General features: G+C 38.2%; 1 protein-coding gene across 3 annotated transcripts; it reads right to left on the reverse strand.

Annotated features, from left to right (window-relative positions):
- Nucleotides 1-11,346: 11,346 nt before the first annotated feature.
- LOC121974790 (B3 domain-containing protein Os03g0120900-like) lies at nt 11,347-15,627 on the reverse strand. 3 transcript variants are annotated; one of them, XM_042526020.1, is made up of 2 exons: nt 14,067-15,627; nt 11,347-11,666 (listed from the first exon to the last, which is right to left on the reverse strand). In XM_042526020.1, the coding sequence occupies exon 1, from the start codon at nt 15,228-15,230 to the stop codon at nt 14,358-14,360; it is 873 nt and encodes a 290-aa protein (XP_042381954.1). In that variant the 5' UTR covers nt 15,231-15,627; the 3' UTR covers nt 11,347-11,666; nt 14,067-14,357. The 3 variants fall into 3 exon arrangements, with proteins under 3 accessions (XP_042381954.1, XP_042381952.1, XP_042381953.1); XM_042526018.1 differs by lacking the exon at nt 11,347-11,666 and adding an exon at nt 11,721-12,046; XM_042526019.1 differs by lacking the exon at nt 11,347-11,666 and adding an exon at nt 11,721-12,105.
- Nucleotides 15,628-17,706: the final 2,079 nt, after the last annotated feature.

Here is a 17,706-nt window from a genome sequence, read left to right on the forward strand (position 1 = left end):
CCGAGTACTCTTCTCCTTCTTCTCTTCCTCCTCCGATGAGCTTGAGGAAGATTCATCCCATGTGGCTTTGAGGGCTTTCTTTTTCTTGTCCCTTTCCTCCTTCTTCTTTAGCTTTGGACACTCGCTCCGATAGTGTCCTTTCTTGCTACACTCATAGCAAGTAACGTTAGACTTATCAATATTTTGATCTACAGTTTTACCTTTGTATCTCCTGCTTCTTCTCATGATCTTCCTCACAAAATTTGTCATCTCGCTTGATGATGATCCACCTTCATCATCGGACTCGGAGGAGGATGAAGATAAAGGAATCTCTTTCTCCTTCTTCTTTTCTTTCTTTCTTCTCCCATCCTTGCTCTTTTCTCCTGCAACCAAAGCTATACCTTTCTCCTTTTGACCTTTGTTAGCAAGTTCATGAAGTTCCATTTCACAAAAGAATTCATCTAACTTTACAATTGAAAGATCCTTAGAGACCTTGTAGGCATCTACCATAGATGACCACAAGGCACTCCTCGGAAAGGCTTTTAGAGCGTACCTTACAAGATCGCGATTCTCCACGCGTTCATCCACGGAATGGAGACCATTGATGATCTCTTTAAACCTCCCATGTAGTTCACTTACCGTTTCGTTTTCCTTCATGGTGAGATTTTGTAGTTGATTCAAGAATAGGTCCCTCTTGGCTATTCGAGAATCTCAAGTTCCTTCTTGGAGCTCGATAAGCTTGTTCCATAAGTCTTTTGCACTCGAGAATGGACCTACCTTGACGAGTTGGTCCTTGGCAATCCCACATTGTAAGGTGACTACCGCCTTGGCATCGGCTTGCCCTTTACGAGTTTGTTCAGTAGACCACCTTGATGAATCGAGTTCCTTACCTTCTTCGTCCTTCGGTGGTGTGAAGCCTTCCTTGACCGAGAACCACATGGAGATATCAGTCTTGAGGTAATACTCCATGCGGCTCTTCCAATACTAGAAATCTGCTCCATCGAAGAAGGGTGGTCTGTTGGTGCTGAATCCTTCCTTCATGGCCATCTTCTTGCTCCTTAGGATGTTAGTCCAGATGAAGAGCACCAAGCTCTGATACCACTTGTTAGGATCTTAGATGGCTAGAGGGGGGGTGAATAGCCTCTTAAAAACTTAAACACAAATTTCTAAAAAAAACTTGTTAGCACAGCGGAATTAGGAAACTAAAACAAAGAAGAAACAAGCACACTAACACACTGATTTACGAGGTTCGGGGATAACTTGCCCCTACTCCTCGGCGTGTCCGTAAGGTGGACGAGTCCTTGATCTTCGGTAGATCACACCCCGGATGACTCCGGCTAACGAAGCTCTCCTTCTCGGTGGAGTAACCTCTCCATAAAGTCTCAAGAAATATATATGTTAAAGCACAAGACTTACAGAGCTCGGTGGCAAAGAAGAATGAACTAAAGCTTACAACCACGTGAGGATCAGTGGAAACAGAGAATTTCACAGACAGCAGTTTCTTACCCGAGAGCTCAAGAACTTAGCACACCACAACGATCAACAGAACGTTTTTCTTTTTCTTACTTTATTGTTGTTCTTTCCTCTCTCTTTTTACTGCTTCTTAAGCCCTTGTTCTCCGCTGTCACGAATCGTGGTCAAGCTGCACAGAATCATCGCTGCAGCCAATCCCTCTTCCTCCTTACTAGTTCTCTGAACTCACACCAATGAAATCACAGTCTTCACTGGTGTCTTCTGAGCTCGAACCAATCACCAGGAGTCAAGCGGATCGCAGCCAGATCACACCAGTAGCCGTTGATGCCTCAAATGCACCATGCGCCGCGAATCACAGCAGAAAGGCCATTTGTCGTATTCCTCTTATGGACTTAATTTGAAATTAGGCTTGGAATGATACCTGTGATCCTGCAAACTCAAAAGCTAATAGCACAGAGGGTTATATGAATCAGGCAGATCAAATACAGTGGAGGAATCGCAGAAACAAAACTGATTGTGTGTGTGGATTGGTCACCAGACCGATCCATGGACCGATCAGGACATATCCTGATCGGTCCACCGCTTGTCTGATCGGTCGTGGAGACCGATCAGGCTTCAAGTGGATCGGTCTCCACGACCGATCCATGCCTTCTTCTCTTCGCAATACCATCTCCTGATCGGTCCAAGGACCGATCAGATTACACTCAGTGTGCTACTGAGTGTTTCCTGATCGGTCCGCAGACCGATCAGATTATACTCAGTGTGCTACTGAGTGTTTCCTGATCGATCACCAGACCGATCCATGGAAACTCAGTTTCACAGTTTCACTGGATCGGTCTGCCGACCGATCCACTGTCTTATGTATCACTGGATCGGTCTGTCGACTGATCCAATGTACCATGGAATGCCCACTTAGGTCCCTCTCTGACCTAATTCGGTCCAGAGAACGAGCTCCCGAGCCCTCTCTGACCTAGTCAGGAGAACGAGCTGCCGAGCCCTCTCAGACTTCGTCTGGTCCAGAGAACGAGCTACCGAGCCCTCTCTGACCTAGTCCGGAGAACGAGCTACCGAGCCCTCTCCGACTTCGTCAGGTCCAGAGAACGAGCTACCGAGCCCTCTCCGACTTCGTCCGGTCCGGAGAACGAGCTACCGAGCCCTCTCTGACCTAGTCCAGAGAACGAGCTACCAAGCCCTCTCCGACTTCACGTGGCAAGTTTCCAACTTGGACTTTTCCCTTCCACTTGATCAACCTTGATCATTAATCAAACCGAGTTTAATTAACATCTGATACAAACTTAAATCCGTGTCAACATCAAAACAACAGCCAGGTCAGACTGTATCAACAAAAGCTTTGAGAGACGAACCAGAGTCGGAATCCTCTCTCGATGACGAGGAAATGGTAATGATGGTAAGAAGATTCAAGAAGTTTTGTAAATCCAGATCTACTAACCATCCACAGGGGAAGAAGAAAAGGACGATCCGCTGCTACCACTGCGACGAAGAAGGGCACGTCAAGGACAATTGCCCCAAGCTGAAGAACAAGAACAAGGAAAAGGGTAAGAAGCCTATCCAAAAGCGAAAAGCCCTAAAGGCAACGTGGGATGATACGTCTTCGGAGTCGGAAGTCGAGGCATTCTCCGGACTTGCTCTAATGGCAAGTCATCAAGACGACGATTGCGAGTCAAGCTCTTCCGAAATGAGCATCGAGAGCATCGATGAAGGGGGAGCTTCGTCAGAGGAAAGCAGTAGTTCAGGGGGAGACACGGAAAACGAACTCGACAAGGTAAGTCAGGTACGTTCACTTCCTCCCGATAAACTTTATAAATTTGTTAAGTTATTAACTAAAGACTGCTGTAAATTAGAAAAAGAAATAAAAAATTTAAAAATAATCTTAGTTAAATCTTGCCCTCTAGAAGAATTAGATAAATCAAAATTGGAAAATGAAAAATTGAAACTTGAAAATAATGATTTGAAAATTCAAGTAGATAATTTGAAAAACCATGCATGTTCATCTAATTCTAGAAAATTTAAAAATTTAAATTGGTATTATAGATATCACCCGGGACAAATTAAGAATATCTCTAGAAAATATGTCCCTAAGAAATTTTTAATCAATCCAGTAGGCTGGAACCTTTATTGGGTTCTTAAATCTTGCTTAGTCTAAGTTTTAAAATTAAAATTAAAATTAGCGCTTTTCAGTGAGAAAATTAAACAATGAATTTCTCTATGAGGTTTTGTCTAAGAAAGTGGTTGTTGCTCCAATAACCAAGAAGGCCTAGTGCCTCGCCACGACCTGGAAGCCAAAATATTGAAATAAATGTTTAATTAACTTTCTGTCAAAGCATTAAAATTAGAATTAATTAATGCTTTCAAAGTTTAAAAAAAAATATTTTTTTAAAATATTTTTATACTTAGAAAAATACTTTTTGCCAAAGTCAAATTTTCACTTAGAAAAATTCTCAAAGTTTTCACTTAGAAAAATTTTCTGCTTAGGTTACTTAGAAAAATTCTCATTTTTTGTTAATTTAGAAAATTTTCATAAGACAATTTTGTTTAAGTTAAAAGAATCAGTTCTTTTTAAACCCCATTTTTTTGTGATCAAAGGGGGAGAAGAATTAGTATAAGTCTAGGGGGAGGTAGAAATTGAAAATTGAAAATTTTTTGAAATTTAATTTTGTTGCACATTATTGCAATAACTTGTTTTAATTTTATGTCTAGTTTTGATCCTAGCTTAACTTGGGTTGATCACACCAAAAAGGGGGAGATTGTTGGAACCCCAAGGTTGTTTTGGTGTGATCAACAAGTTAAGTTAGGTCCTGCGTTGTTTCTAACCTTGTGTCTAAGTGTGCAGGAGCTTAGGAACACAGGTAGTCGAGCGGAAGAGGCAGCTAGCGAGAAGGACGGCAGTCCGAGGGACGAAGTGCTGCGGAAGAGTACACCGGCGGACGAGAAGGAAGCGCGCGGTGGTTCCGAGGGACGAAAGCCGGAGCGGAAGATGCAGCTAGCGAGAAGGTCGACGACCGAGGGATGAAGACTGCGGATGAGTACGCTGGCGGACGAGAAGGAAACACGCGGCAATTCCGAGGGACGAGAAGCCGGAGGGAAGCCCGCTTGAGAAGACCAGAAGTTGGGTTCGGGTGAGCCCTTTTCCGGATGGCAGAGATCACCCAAGTAAGCGGATCCGGAGCGGAAGACCCGGACCGAGGCGGGACTAAAACGGAGCAGAGGTCCCGGACACAAAAGTCAACCAGAGTTGACTTTTTGCTCCGGGGCGCCCGGAACAGTCCGGAGCGCCCGGAACGTGAAGTTTGACCAGAACGCGTCTTTCGCGTTCTGGACGTTGGGGGATAAAGTTTTATCCTCCCAGGGCGCCCGGAACCCTTCCAGGCGCCCCGACCAAGACTATAAATATAGCCTTGGTCCAGAAGCTGTGAATCAATTGAGAACTCAAGCATTCTTTCTACACTTGTAGGCTTTTCTGTTTTAAGCTTCTATTGTGCGCTTCATTGTTGTAAAAGGCTTCTCCGCCTGAAGGAGATACTAGTGCTACGCTTTCTTGGATTAACAACCTTCCCGGTTGTAACCAAGTAAATCTCGGTGTGCCTTTTACTTTTCTGCTTTTATTTATTTCTCTTATTTTTGCGTTTTGATTTTTGCAGGGCTATTCAACCCCCCTTCTAGCCGGCCCAATGGTCCTACACATATCTCCATGATCACGGTTAAATTGAAGGGGAGAATATATGATATTTGGAGATAAAAGAGGAGTGTAACAATTTAGAGAAAGAATATAACCGAAAAAATGTAACTTTTCTCTCTTAATATGTTTTTCATATCTCAACTTGGGTTATATAACTATGACAAAAGAAGTTGGAATAATAATTTGGATCTTCCTACATTAAACACACCATTACATTTTTTTCTAATCAAATATATTTGACAATTTAATTTAACATAAAAACTTAATTAGTCACTGCATAATTTAATCAAACTTGACTTGATGAAGACCAAAGCAATTTGGTTTAGTCTTCCAAACATGCAATTTGGTTTAGACTTCCAACAATGTGTCATACCCCTAAAAAAAAAAATGCTCTTCATTCATAAGTTTGTTGTAATTTTTGTGAAAGTTTGTTCTACAAGTGGTTTAGTGAAGATATCAATCTTTCGTTCACAAGCTCCCTTAAGAAACGATATCAAATTCAAATATGCTTTATTTTTCCATGAAGAATCGGATCCTTTGAAATTTAAATTGTTGAGTTGTTATTACAAAACAAGATTGTTGAACCTTCTTGATCATGCTTCAAATTCTCCAAAATTCCACACAACCAAAGTAAATGGCATCCTGCAAGAGAAGCAGCAATATATTCTACTTCTATAGTAGAGAATGCAATAGTAGATTGCTTCTTTAAACACCATACTATAGCTCCACTTCCAAGATCAAAAACATAACCCGAGGTGCTTTTGCTCTTATCAATACTTCCTATTAAGTCATTGTCAATATAACCAATAAAATTAACTGATACACTTTCTTGATAAAAGATGTCATAATCAAGACTTTCTTTCACATATCTAAGGATTCTTTTTATCGTCTCCCAGTGATTAGAAAATGATTTCTCTATAAAACTGCTCACCAAACTTGAAATATATGTAATATTTGGACTTATAGTAGTCGAATACATCAAGTTTCCAACCAAACTTAGATTAACAAATTTTCCTTTACCATGCTTTCTCAACTTGATCCTATAACACAAGGAGTTGAAATAGGAGTTGCATTCTCCATTCTGAATTTTTCAAAATTTCTTTTGCAAAAATCTATTGAGTGATGAAAATTCCATGTTTTTTTATCTTAGAACTTCAATTCTAAGAAAATGGTATAACTCTCTCAAATTAGTCATCTCAAATTTATTCTTTATTGAGAGTTTGAATCATATAGCATCTTCAAATCATTATAAGTAAAAATCAAATTATCAATATAAAGACTGAAAAATATAAAACCTTTAGATGGATTAGATTTGGTGTAGAGAGTATGCTCAAATAGGAATTTTAGAAAATCATTCTTCTCAAAGTAATAACTGATGCAACTATACCAAGCCCTTAGAGACTGCTTTAGCCCATACAAAGTCTTTTTTAACTTGTAGACTTTATCTTCTTCTCTCTTCTCAATAAAACTAGGAGGTTGCTTAAGAGAGACTTCTTCTTGAAGAACACCATTTAGGAATATCGATTTGACATCCATTTAAAAAAAATCAATTGTTTTGAACTACAAGAGAGATCATTATTAGAACAGTATCAAATCTTGACACAAGAGCAAATACATTTATAAAATCTTCTTCTTCTTTTTATTTGTATCCTTTTACTACAAGCCTTGCTTTATGCTTGTTGATGGAGCAATTTGCATTCATTTTTATTTTGTATACCCATTTGACACCAATGGATTTTTTTATATGGAGAAAGATTAGTCAGCTCCCAAATTTCATTCTTTTTCAATGGCAATTATCTCCTCTTTCATGACTTATTTGCAACATCAAAGGAAATTGATTCTTCTTTTGTAAAGAAAGTAAAGAATACATAATCATCATATTCAATAAGCTCGATTAAATCTAGGAGTTTCTGCAAACTTCACATTTTCTTTGGAGAACTTATTGAAGAACTTGGTGAATGAGAAGAATTGTCTTTTTCTAATTCTGGTTCACTAATTAAAAGAATGTGGATCTCATTTGCTTTAACTTTTGAATCTTCAAAACTTACATCTTCATCAAAATGAACATCACAATTTATCACAACCTTTCTTGGTATTTGGATTATATATCTTGTAGGCTTGGCTTCTTTCACTATATCCAATGAAGATGAACTTTTCAGATTTGTCATCAAACTTGTTTCTGTTTGCTTGTGGAATGAGTGAATAAGCAACACTCTCAAACACCTTTAAAGTTTGAATATTAGGCTTTCTTCCATACCATGCCTCATGTGGTGTGCAATCTTTCAAGCTTTTTGTTGGAGAACAATTAATAAGACAACCTGCACAAGACAACTTCTATCCTAAATTCATTTGGTAATTTGTTTTCTTTTGAGCATGCATCTCATACTTTATTGTGATGTAAAATGAGTTGTCAACTCATGCCTTATATCATGTTCTCTAAAATATTTCTCAACTTCATTTGAAATATATTCGCCACCACGATCAATTCTTAAAGTTTCGATATGAAGCCTAGTATAATTCTCTTAACTTTAAAATCCTTAAAAGCTTTAAATGCTTGTGAATTTTCTTTGATAAATTTAATCCATACATTCCTTGTGAAATCATCAATGAAAGTAATGAAGAACTTACTCCCACCAAATGATTCTATTAGCATATTTCCATAGAAGTCAGAATGAACAACCTCTAATGACCTTTTTGCCCTCAAAGTTGCTTGTTATGGGAATAGATCCTTGTGTTGCTTTCCAAGTCGGCATGCTTCACAAAATTCTTCAACTTGGTTAATCGTTGGTAGTCCTCTAACCATCTCTTTTGTTGATAACAACCTTAAACTTCCATAATTCAAGTGTCCAAACCTATCTTGCCACATCTTTGAAACCTTTTATCAACAACAACAAAACAAGATAAATTTGTAGTTTCAAGTTTGAGAGGAAATAAGTTGTTAGAGGTCACACCAATATTTGCAATAACCTGATTGCCTTTTGATATAGTGCAAGCATTATAATGCATATACAAATCATACCCTTTCTTCATAAGATGACCAACACTAAGCAAGTTGCTTTTAAAATCAGGAACATAATAAACTTCAAACATTTTCTCAATATTTCCAAATTTAGTTTTAAAGCAAATCTCACCAATTGCTTTAATCTTGTGAGTACTAGCACATCAATCATCACTTCACTATGATCAATTTTAGAAAAATTAGAAAATAATTTTTGCTACATGTCACGTGTTTGTTACCCCCATTGTCTAGGTATCATATTTCATAAACTTTGCTATCATTGGAAGCAAGAAACAAAGTTTCTTCATTCCTACTTTGATAAATAAGGTCACTTTTAGTTTGCTTGTCATCTTCTTTATTAAACGAATAATCTACAGTTTTATGTCCAGGCTTGTGGCAATGATTACACTTGATATATATTCATTTTTCTTATCATCTGTTTATTTGTGCCAAAAATTTGTAACTTTATATTTTGAATTTTAACAATAATTACATTCAATATAATCACATCCTCAATCTCTTTGATAACCACCATCTCCTCATCCTCTTTGAAACTTGAAGCTTTGATTTTTATTATTGTCATTTTGATAATATTGTTGATTATTTCTTCTTCTTCCACAAGAATTTGAATCACCACACCCTCTGAAAGTTTTGCCCCTACCGTGATAGGATAAACCACGATCTCTAATAGAAACTTGGGATTTAAGATGTGACGGGGGAAATAATAAATTAATCTTCACTTCATGGGCTTTTAAAATACCTTGTAGATCCTCCAAAGTCATGTTTTTCAAATCTCTTGTCTACTCAATAAGCTTTTTGTAAACTTTTTCAAACTTGCTTTAAAGTTGTTGCTTTGTGAATTTTCTCGTACATCCTTTTATCTATTGCGAGATTGATCTAATTGAGAGCATGATTGTCCTTCCTATTATCCATCAAAACTTTCTTTTTAGCATCACTCAAGGCTTATTCATCTTCATCTTCATCTTTAGGCTCAATAAACCCTTTATTACTGGCTATATTTCATTAGTCAAATGTTTTCAGCCAAGATTCAAATCTGCTACTCCAATAATCATAATCTTCTCCATTGAAAGTATGCGAAAATAGAGTAGCAACATTTCTAGATGTCATTTTTCTTGAGTCTCACCTTGCTTTGATACCAATTGAAGGGGAGATGATATGATATTTGGGGTTAGAAGAGAAGTATAACAATTTAGAGAAGAATATAGATAAGGAATGAATGTAACTTTTTATATTTTTTTCATGTCACAACTTGGCTTATATAACTATGATAAAGGAAGTTCAAAGAACAATTTGGATCTTCCTACATTAAACACACTGATGAGGCACATTATGAGTGGTCCCAAAGGTAATGTGGGGTCAAAAGTCAAGATGATATAGCGGCCAAAGTTAAGGTGAGGTGGTAGTCTCATGAGCAAGGCTTATAATATAAACTCGGTCGGCCCTAGAGCAGGCCAGATATACGGGGCTCGGGGCTCAACTCTCCACTTCTCTTGGTTCCCAACATATATCCATTCAGTCTCAAAGCTGATCTGACCTCCAAACTCAGTTCCTCACTTCTCCTGGGAAAAACTCCCAGCATATATCCGCTCGGTCCCAGAATTAGTCGAACCCTCAAACTCAGTTCTTCATTTCTCCTGGGTAAGGCTCCCAACATATATCCGCCCGATCTAAGAGCCGGTTAGACCTCCAAACTCAGTTCCTCACTTCTCCTGGGCAAGGATCCCAGCATATATCCATCCGGCTCTAAAGCCAGTCTAACCTCCAGACTTAGTTCCTCACTACTCAGGGTAGATCTACTAGCATATATCTGCCCAGCCCTAGAGTCGGCTAGACCTCCAAATTCAGTTCATCATCTCTCCTAGGCACGACTCCCAGGCTACATCCGCCCGGCCCCAGAGTCAACTAGATCTCCAAATTCAGTTCACATCTCTCCTAGGCACGACTCCCAGCCTACATCCGCCCGACCCCAGAGTCGATCTAATCTCCCCTAGGAGACAATATTGTCAAAGAATCACAATAACCTGTCAGAGAATAATAGCTACTCATCAAAGAATATTCTCTTATTATGACATATATATGCAATGGAACCTTCCTCTGCCTAGAGGAGGGTTGTTATACATGCTTCATTACCTGACATATTCTAGCATCAGACATTCTATGTCATCTCATTATTGCAGAGGTTATTAGAGATGGTATAAAAAATGATCCTCTCCATTGGTCAAGTACGTGCACATATGCACGCATCTACACTACTGTTCATCTTATTCTCCATTTTTTACTCGACTACTATTCTAACTTGAGCATCCGAGTGCCTATGCCAATGACTCCTTCCCTGGTTCTCGCTCAAATGCCCCAATTTATTCTCTAGGTGGTGTGCATAGGTTCGTGGTTTCCAGCTCCCGATCCCTTATATGTCAATATTCTAGCCACTTCACCGGCCTTTCATTTACTTACTTCCCGACGGATCACATACCATTATATTTTTATAATCAAATATATGTACTTGAATTTAATTGAACATGATAACTTAATTAGCCACTACATAATTGAATCAAATTTAACTTGATGAGGACCAAAATAACTTAGTTTTGAGTTCCATGATACAATTTCACTTAGTCTTCTAAGCATGTAATTTGGTTTAGACTTCCCATATAAATTTTTAGTCAAATTGATAAAAATATATATATATATATAAAAATATAAAAATATTTTTCGTTATTATAATTCTGCAATTTTTTATTTATGATTAAATGGATTGAAGTATGAGTTTGAAGACACAGTTCGCCTGCAGAAGCCTAATATATAGAATCCCTATACGCATGTTCATAGACTCGGCACACACTTCGAGGCCTCTGCTGCTCTGTGCCGCCGCTGTAGCTGCTTCGTTTGTTGATGGCTGCGAGCAGGCATGCCTTATTATTTACACTAGTCATCATTGAATTGCTGATTAAATAGTAATCTCCTGCTCCATAAGTCCTTATTTAATCATAGCTTGAGTTTCTATGTGTATATTTCTCAAACAATGTAGCCTGTAGGGAGAGTTATGAACGTGCTCCCATGCAAATTAACCTTGCGCGCACACACATAATCAGTATCAGTATCAGTATCCCTGGAAGAAACTTGGAGCTAGGGCAACAGAAGCATGTTGGCTGTCTTGCAAATTAAGGACAGTCGCTAGTGGAAGGATAAAACGAGATGCTGTGTTTGCTGTGTATATAAAGGTTGAGCAGGAGTAGCAGACAGGACCACTGAAAGATATATGGGGATTCCTGAGGGATAGGGAGGAGTTTGCATGCTACAGTGCTCATATGCGTTCCTTGTCTGCTCTATATCTCACCATTAACCTGAACCTTGGACCACTCTGTCTCTCTCTCTCTGTCTCTCTCTCTCTCTCTCTAAACTGTATCAACAAAGGAGCAAGGAAGATCCAGCAAGTTCATCCACTTCACATCCACACATATGAGTTTGGGCAAAGATATGAAAGAGGGTTTCTGATCACTGCCATGAATTGGGGTGAGAAGTTATTAGTTGTGAAAATTTGGAGTACACAAATAAATACAATTATATATATTAAATAGCTGTGTCTTCAACAAAAGATGATGAAAACAAAAGCTTTAGTTTTTAGCATTGTCAGATAGTTAAAATGTAGGGCAAGAAAAGAGAAAAGTATCACGAGAACAGGAAATACTGGACCGGTATACATCTCTAAATCTATACACATTAACCTGGGAATAACATAGTGCCCATTATTTGATAACTCAAACATAATGAAATTTGACTTTTCATATACATCAATTGGCATTGCAGGAATTAATGCTTTCTTTTACCAATCCAAGCATGACTCAAACTGAATCTGAATAGATACTTTTGTTGTTTATCTGAAGGAATAGTAAAGCACATGGAAAACTAATTAGTCACACCAAACAACCTAGAAAATCTGCACAGAAAAAGATAAAATGTTTAATGAGTGTCCATCAATGATGACTTCAGTCACATTACTCTCAATGCTCAACATCATTCTCTTTGTGGTTTCTATTTCCCAGTTAGTGACAAATATGACTTGATATGATCTCTTTTCTAAGAAAGATAAGTGCATAGCAATTCACCACTACTAGCTTGATGAGGTTGATGATGATTTATAGATTGTTTATATATATACACACTCAAACAATCACATTAGCATAGCCTTGATATGATGATGTCTGATTTGTGAGTATATTTATTTTAGACACATTTGGTTTCCGTTTTTTTTTCATAAATAATTATTGCAAAATAAACTTAGGATATTAATTGTCATGCAATTATAAATCCCTTTTCACAAAGAAGAACTAGTCCTTATTTTATCAATTCCAAGTTTCCTTCGCTAATAATTTGTACTTTTTCTCTATTTCAACCTCTACAAAGTACATAAATAATGATCAATCAAAATAGGTGATCAGACTTGTCAATAAGGTCGAATGAGACTACTTAGTGAGTTAGGTCAGGGTTAGTTGAACCAAAGTTGAACCAATCGGGAAGAATAATTGGATAGAACTAGATGCACTATAGAAAAGCCATCATAGTACAAACTTAAGTAGAATAGATTTGTCCAAACAGTCTGAGCCACGTGAGTCAAATAAAATATATATTTCTTATCATGCTTGGAAGCTATTTTCCTTTGTAATGACTATTTTGCGCCTCATTTATTTAGTTCCTTGAACCAAACTTCAATTGATGATGAATAATTTAATCCTTGTAAATTCTTTTTGTGTAAAAATAAATATCTATTGCATTCCATTCCAAACCAAGCAATTGTAGTAAGTAGTAAAAGACGATTACGCTCATCCCAAGTATCTCTCACAACCCAGACCAAGCAAGCATATACAAAAGTTAGTCTTTCTTCTAGGACTTTAGTACAATGATGGCAATCTATCCGTATAAATCCCAAGGTACTCAAGCTCTTCTTGAATGCTAAAGCATGTCTCAAATATTTTAGACAGTGACAATTAATTAAGCAAACATTTTCCTTATGAGAGAATTCAGAAGCTAATATTAAAGAAACAAGTCCTTAAACAGCTAGTGCGGTATGAATCAATGGTCCCTTTTTTTGTGTATGTTGATGAAGAAGCAAAATTTCTATACCTATTGGGAAATATGAATCAAAATCATGAAGAACAATTGATTAGCACAAGTGAGACTTCATAACTGAAAAGTGGTAGATAGGTGGAAATATGTGGCTAATTATGCCAATGATCTTATGAATTTCTTTGCTGTAGAACCGAAAAAATAGGGGCAAATTACACATATTATCTACTATCATTTTAAGATTAAAAAGTAGCATGCATGTATATATATGGCACTCAAAACCTACAAATTAAATAGCTACATAAATGTCATTAGCTTGAATTGAATTTAGATTAATAATGTTTAGTTACAAGTGATAAATTCAAAATCATTTTATATATGTATGTGTAAAAGTTAAGAACAAGGTTCCCAATTGAAATTGCTTTGTTAATACTCAAGGGGGGAAAAACAATCTCTACTAGTACATATGAAAAAGTATATATGTTTGTGAGGATATCTATGCAATTTGTTTCTATTTTAGAATTATCCAAGTAAGAAATTGAAGGTCGTGGTACTTTAACATAGCCTTTAGTGAGGTGCAAGAAGATAGTTCAAATGCATGCCTAATCTCTTCCTATCTATCTATCTATCTATCTAAACCAAGAGATTAATTAACTCTTGATCAAGAAATTGTATAATTAGAAGCATATATAATATAATAATATGATGAGATTTAGATCGAATGAAGTGTATGCATGAAGTAGAAATGCAAAAACAAATTAAGCTGATGAGACAGCAGACAAAGAGGGATAAATCCCAAGATAAAAATTGGGCGGAGAGGGATTTAGATCTGACCTTTTCTTGCTGCAGAACTGTCCCTATGTCCTCGTTTTTAAGGAATGATATCCAGTCCACTTCTTTGGAATCATCTGTGAGAGAGAAGCTTAAAATGGAAAGCATGGCGTTGGAAATGAATTAAAGATCATGAGCAATTGATGAACTTCAATCCCTTTGCAAGCATTACAAAAGCAAATTTGTATCTGTCTTCCTGGATATTTACAACTTGGAGGAGGAGGAGAAGGAGAGATCCGAGGTCGAGGCATCCTTCTTTTATAATTGAAGTAATCAAGAAGCTCAAAATTGGAATCATAGGTCAAGATTTAAGGACGAGGAATGTTTACGCTCCTTGGACACCGACGCCGGCGACGAAGAAGCTTGTGTCTCGCCGCCCCCTTCTGATCCGGAGCAGAAGAGGTTCACCCCGAACAACCTCAGGCCCTTGGCCGCCGCCTGGCGGCTACCGGCCGATGGCGTCGACTCTAGAACCACCGACACGTCGGCGGGCCGCCCCTCGACTGGTGGTGGCGCCCGGAAGAAGACAATCTGCGAGCCGTGGGCAGGAGTGGCGGTGGAAGGCGCAAAGAAGGTGGGAGAAGAAGTTCCCCATGGGCCGACCATGGGTGGCGGGCCGAAAGAGAATCCGGTGAAAGGAACCCCCCTGGCGGCCGCCGCCGTGAAAGGATCGCGGACGCGGCGCTTCTTCCAGTCGATAAAGAGGCGGTCCCCGCCGCGGCTGAAGCAGACGGTGTCGCCGGCGTCGAGGCGCTTCTCCTTGACGAAGCGGCTCCAGCCCTTGGTCATCACGTAGCTCTGGCTGCTGTTCCAGTAGGAGTAGCGGAACCGCCACGCCTTCCCCGTCCGGTCCTCGAAGCTCAGCAGCAGCCCCTTCCCGCCGTCCGCCGCCGCGTCCATCGGGAAGTACCGCTCCGCGTGCTGCTTGGGGATCACCAGCCGGTTCAGCTTCCCCACGTCGCTCGGCGTCACCACCTTCTCGAACATCTGCTCCCTCTCCGGCACCATCCAATTCCCTCCCCGCAAATTCGAGGACGACAAGGGAGACGAAACCATCAAAAAAGGCGCGCCGCCGCCTACCTGCACTTGCTGCTCTTCCTGATGACTACTACCACTACTACTCATGAAAAACCTCTCTTTAGATCTCCTTCCGTGTGTGAACTCCATCGATCAGAACACAGAGACCCTAATCAGCTTCTCCTACAATTCTCGGCCATCCACAGCAGCTAGGAATCAAAGAGGAAGAAGAGGTCTGCGACGAATCACATGAAAATTGGCTTGGTTTTGCGCCTTCTTATCGCTCAATAATTTGTCCTGCCAACGCACAGTACTGCCTCAGAAGGTTCCCAGAACAAGGGTGAGGCCACTTTAGCCTCTGCCAATATCCATGCTAATTAATTACTATTATTATCTCCACTTCCTCACCAAAAAGAGGATGATAATATATAGTAGCTAGGTTTATAATTGAGGAATGAATTATATCTATATATCTATCTATCTGTCTCAGCTCATCATCGTCTGGGCTTCTTGTCCCTTTCAGCTCTTACAGATGGCCTATCTATCAAGCTGCGCGCCGAGCCTCCTCACCGAGCAAGTCGGCTTAAAAAAAGAAAGACCCTGTACCTGGTTTCCCTGTGCGCTTCAAAACCTGATACCTTATCTTATATGCAACTCATGCACTGGACAGATACCATATCTTTTTCTGCATGCTCCATTATTTTACTCGAATCATGACAGCACGCATTAGTTACTGAATGTCAGCTTGTAGGTCAGCAGTATTGCTTGCGGTACAAGGAGAGGAAACCGGCTAATTAGGCTAATTAGTGTGAGAAAATGAAATTGTCTTTGGGCAATCAGTCAAAAATATATATTCCTAAAAACTGATTTACGTGTACTTTTCAATTTACTGACCGATAAAAAATTTCTCAAGGACCAAATCAGAGTTGATTAAGTTTGAGTCTACTCGAATTAGAATTTTAATATTCGATCAATATGCAGAATTAGGTAATGGAAATTTTATCCGCACAGTTAAATTAAAGACTACTTAGAAGCCCAGCTGGTGAATGATTTGACTCTTGTGAAGGGAGGAGCGCATGAGGGTTGTAAAAATATATATTCAATTGCTGTCCCGCCAACCGGATTGCTTCTTCTCAACCATGCCGACACACGTGGAGGAACACGTGCTGATATTTATATTTATCTTCAAGTTCCTATACAGATATTTATTAGTTAATTATTATATACACAAATCTCACCCTAAAGTTCAAAAGATGATGCAATCCACAAAACCCTTATTTCTTCTTATATACCTTCTAGCTAGCTAGATACGACTAGGGTGAAGATTCCTTCACTCTAGATCTTGTGAAGATTCAAGTAGCGTATAAAGAAAAATTATCTCATTAAACTAAATAAAATCATAAATTAAAGGAAAACACTGGGTTAAATTGATTAATAATATTTATAAAAATTAAAAGAAGGGCATCGATAACAATTAAAAATTAAATAAAAATGCATTCATTGCTAAATTAAATAAAAGCTCATGGTTCAATTAATAAATTCACATGGTACAATTCAATGAGAGCGTTTTAATTTTTAATGTGATAATGGTGTGTGATTGAATCAAATGAAGCTATATGTTGCAAAGATAGAGAAATAATTTATATATACTTTAAAATTTATTTAGAATGAGAGAGATCTTCACACTAAGCTTAGTCCTACAATCCTTGATGTTCTAACTTAATTAAAGTTAATTTTTTAAAACAACACATTTTTTCTACCTCTTCAAGTCTCACAATTGTTGGTCTAACTTGGTCTGGTACATTTTAGCGGCCAACAAATATGTTGATCTAACTTAAATTCCTTCCTTCTGAGTCACGTCAAATTTATTACATAATCTTTTTATGAAATATTTAAAAATTAAATTAGTTGTAAGAAATAATTTTAGAAAACAATGTAACGTGCTTCTTGGTCGCCCATCGTGTATATTTTTTTGATTTATTCTGATGACTAATAGAAAATTTTCTTTAATAATATCTTTAACACTGTGATAAATATACCTGGAAGAACTAACGACACTGCAAAATCACGTGAGAATTTTAAAAGAACTAGTCAACAAATTTGAGTTGCATCAGAATGAAACAACCAATAAGTTTCCAAAAGCTTGTTATATATTGGACAAATATGGTAAACAAACTTTATGTAGTTGGTTAAAAGAAATTAAATTCCTAGATGGATATGCTTCGAATATGACTCGATGCGTTGATATGAACAAGTTAAAAATGTTTGGAATGAAGAGTCATGACTGCCACGTGTTCATGCAAAAACTTATTCCAATAGCTTTTCATGATTTACTTCCCAATGATGTTTGGCAAGCACTTATAGAGTTGAGTCTTTTTTTTTCAGAGATTTGATAACGAGGTGTATTGTGACGGTCGATATGCTTCGGCTAGAAATTGGCATTCCTCTCATACTTTGTAAGCTGGAGTGCATATTTCCACCTAATTTTTTTTTTTGATTAAATGGAACATCTACCAGTATATTTACCATATGAGTCACGAATAGCTGGTCCTGTGCAATACAGATGGATGCATCCATTTGAATGGTTTTTGAGGAAATTAAAGAATAATATTCGTAATAAAGCAAG

This window comes from Zingiber officinale, chromosome 4B, assembly GCF_018446385.1.
Source record: "Zingiber officinale cultivar Zhangliang chromosome 4B, Zo_v1.1, whole genome shotgun sequence".
NCBI lineage: Eukaryota > Viridiplantae > Streptophyta > Magnoliopsida > Zingiberales > Zingiberaceae > Zingiber > Zingiber officinale.

Excerpts from the sequence above, each read along its gene's own strand:
- LOC121974790 (XM_042526020.1), bottom strand. The coding sequence starts at position 15,230 with ATGGAGTTCACACACGGAAGGAGATCTAAAGAGAGGTTTTTCATGAGT.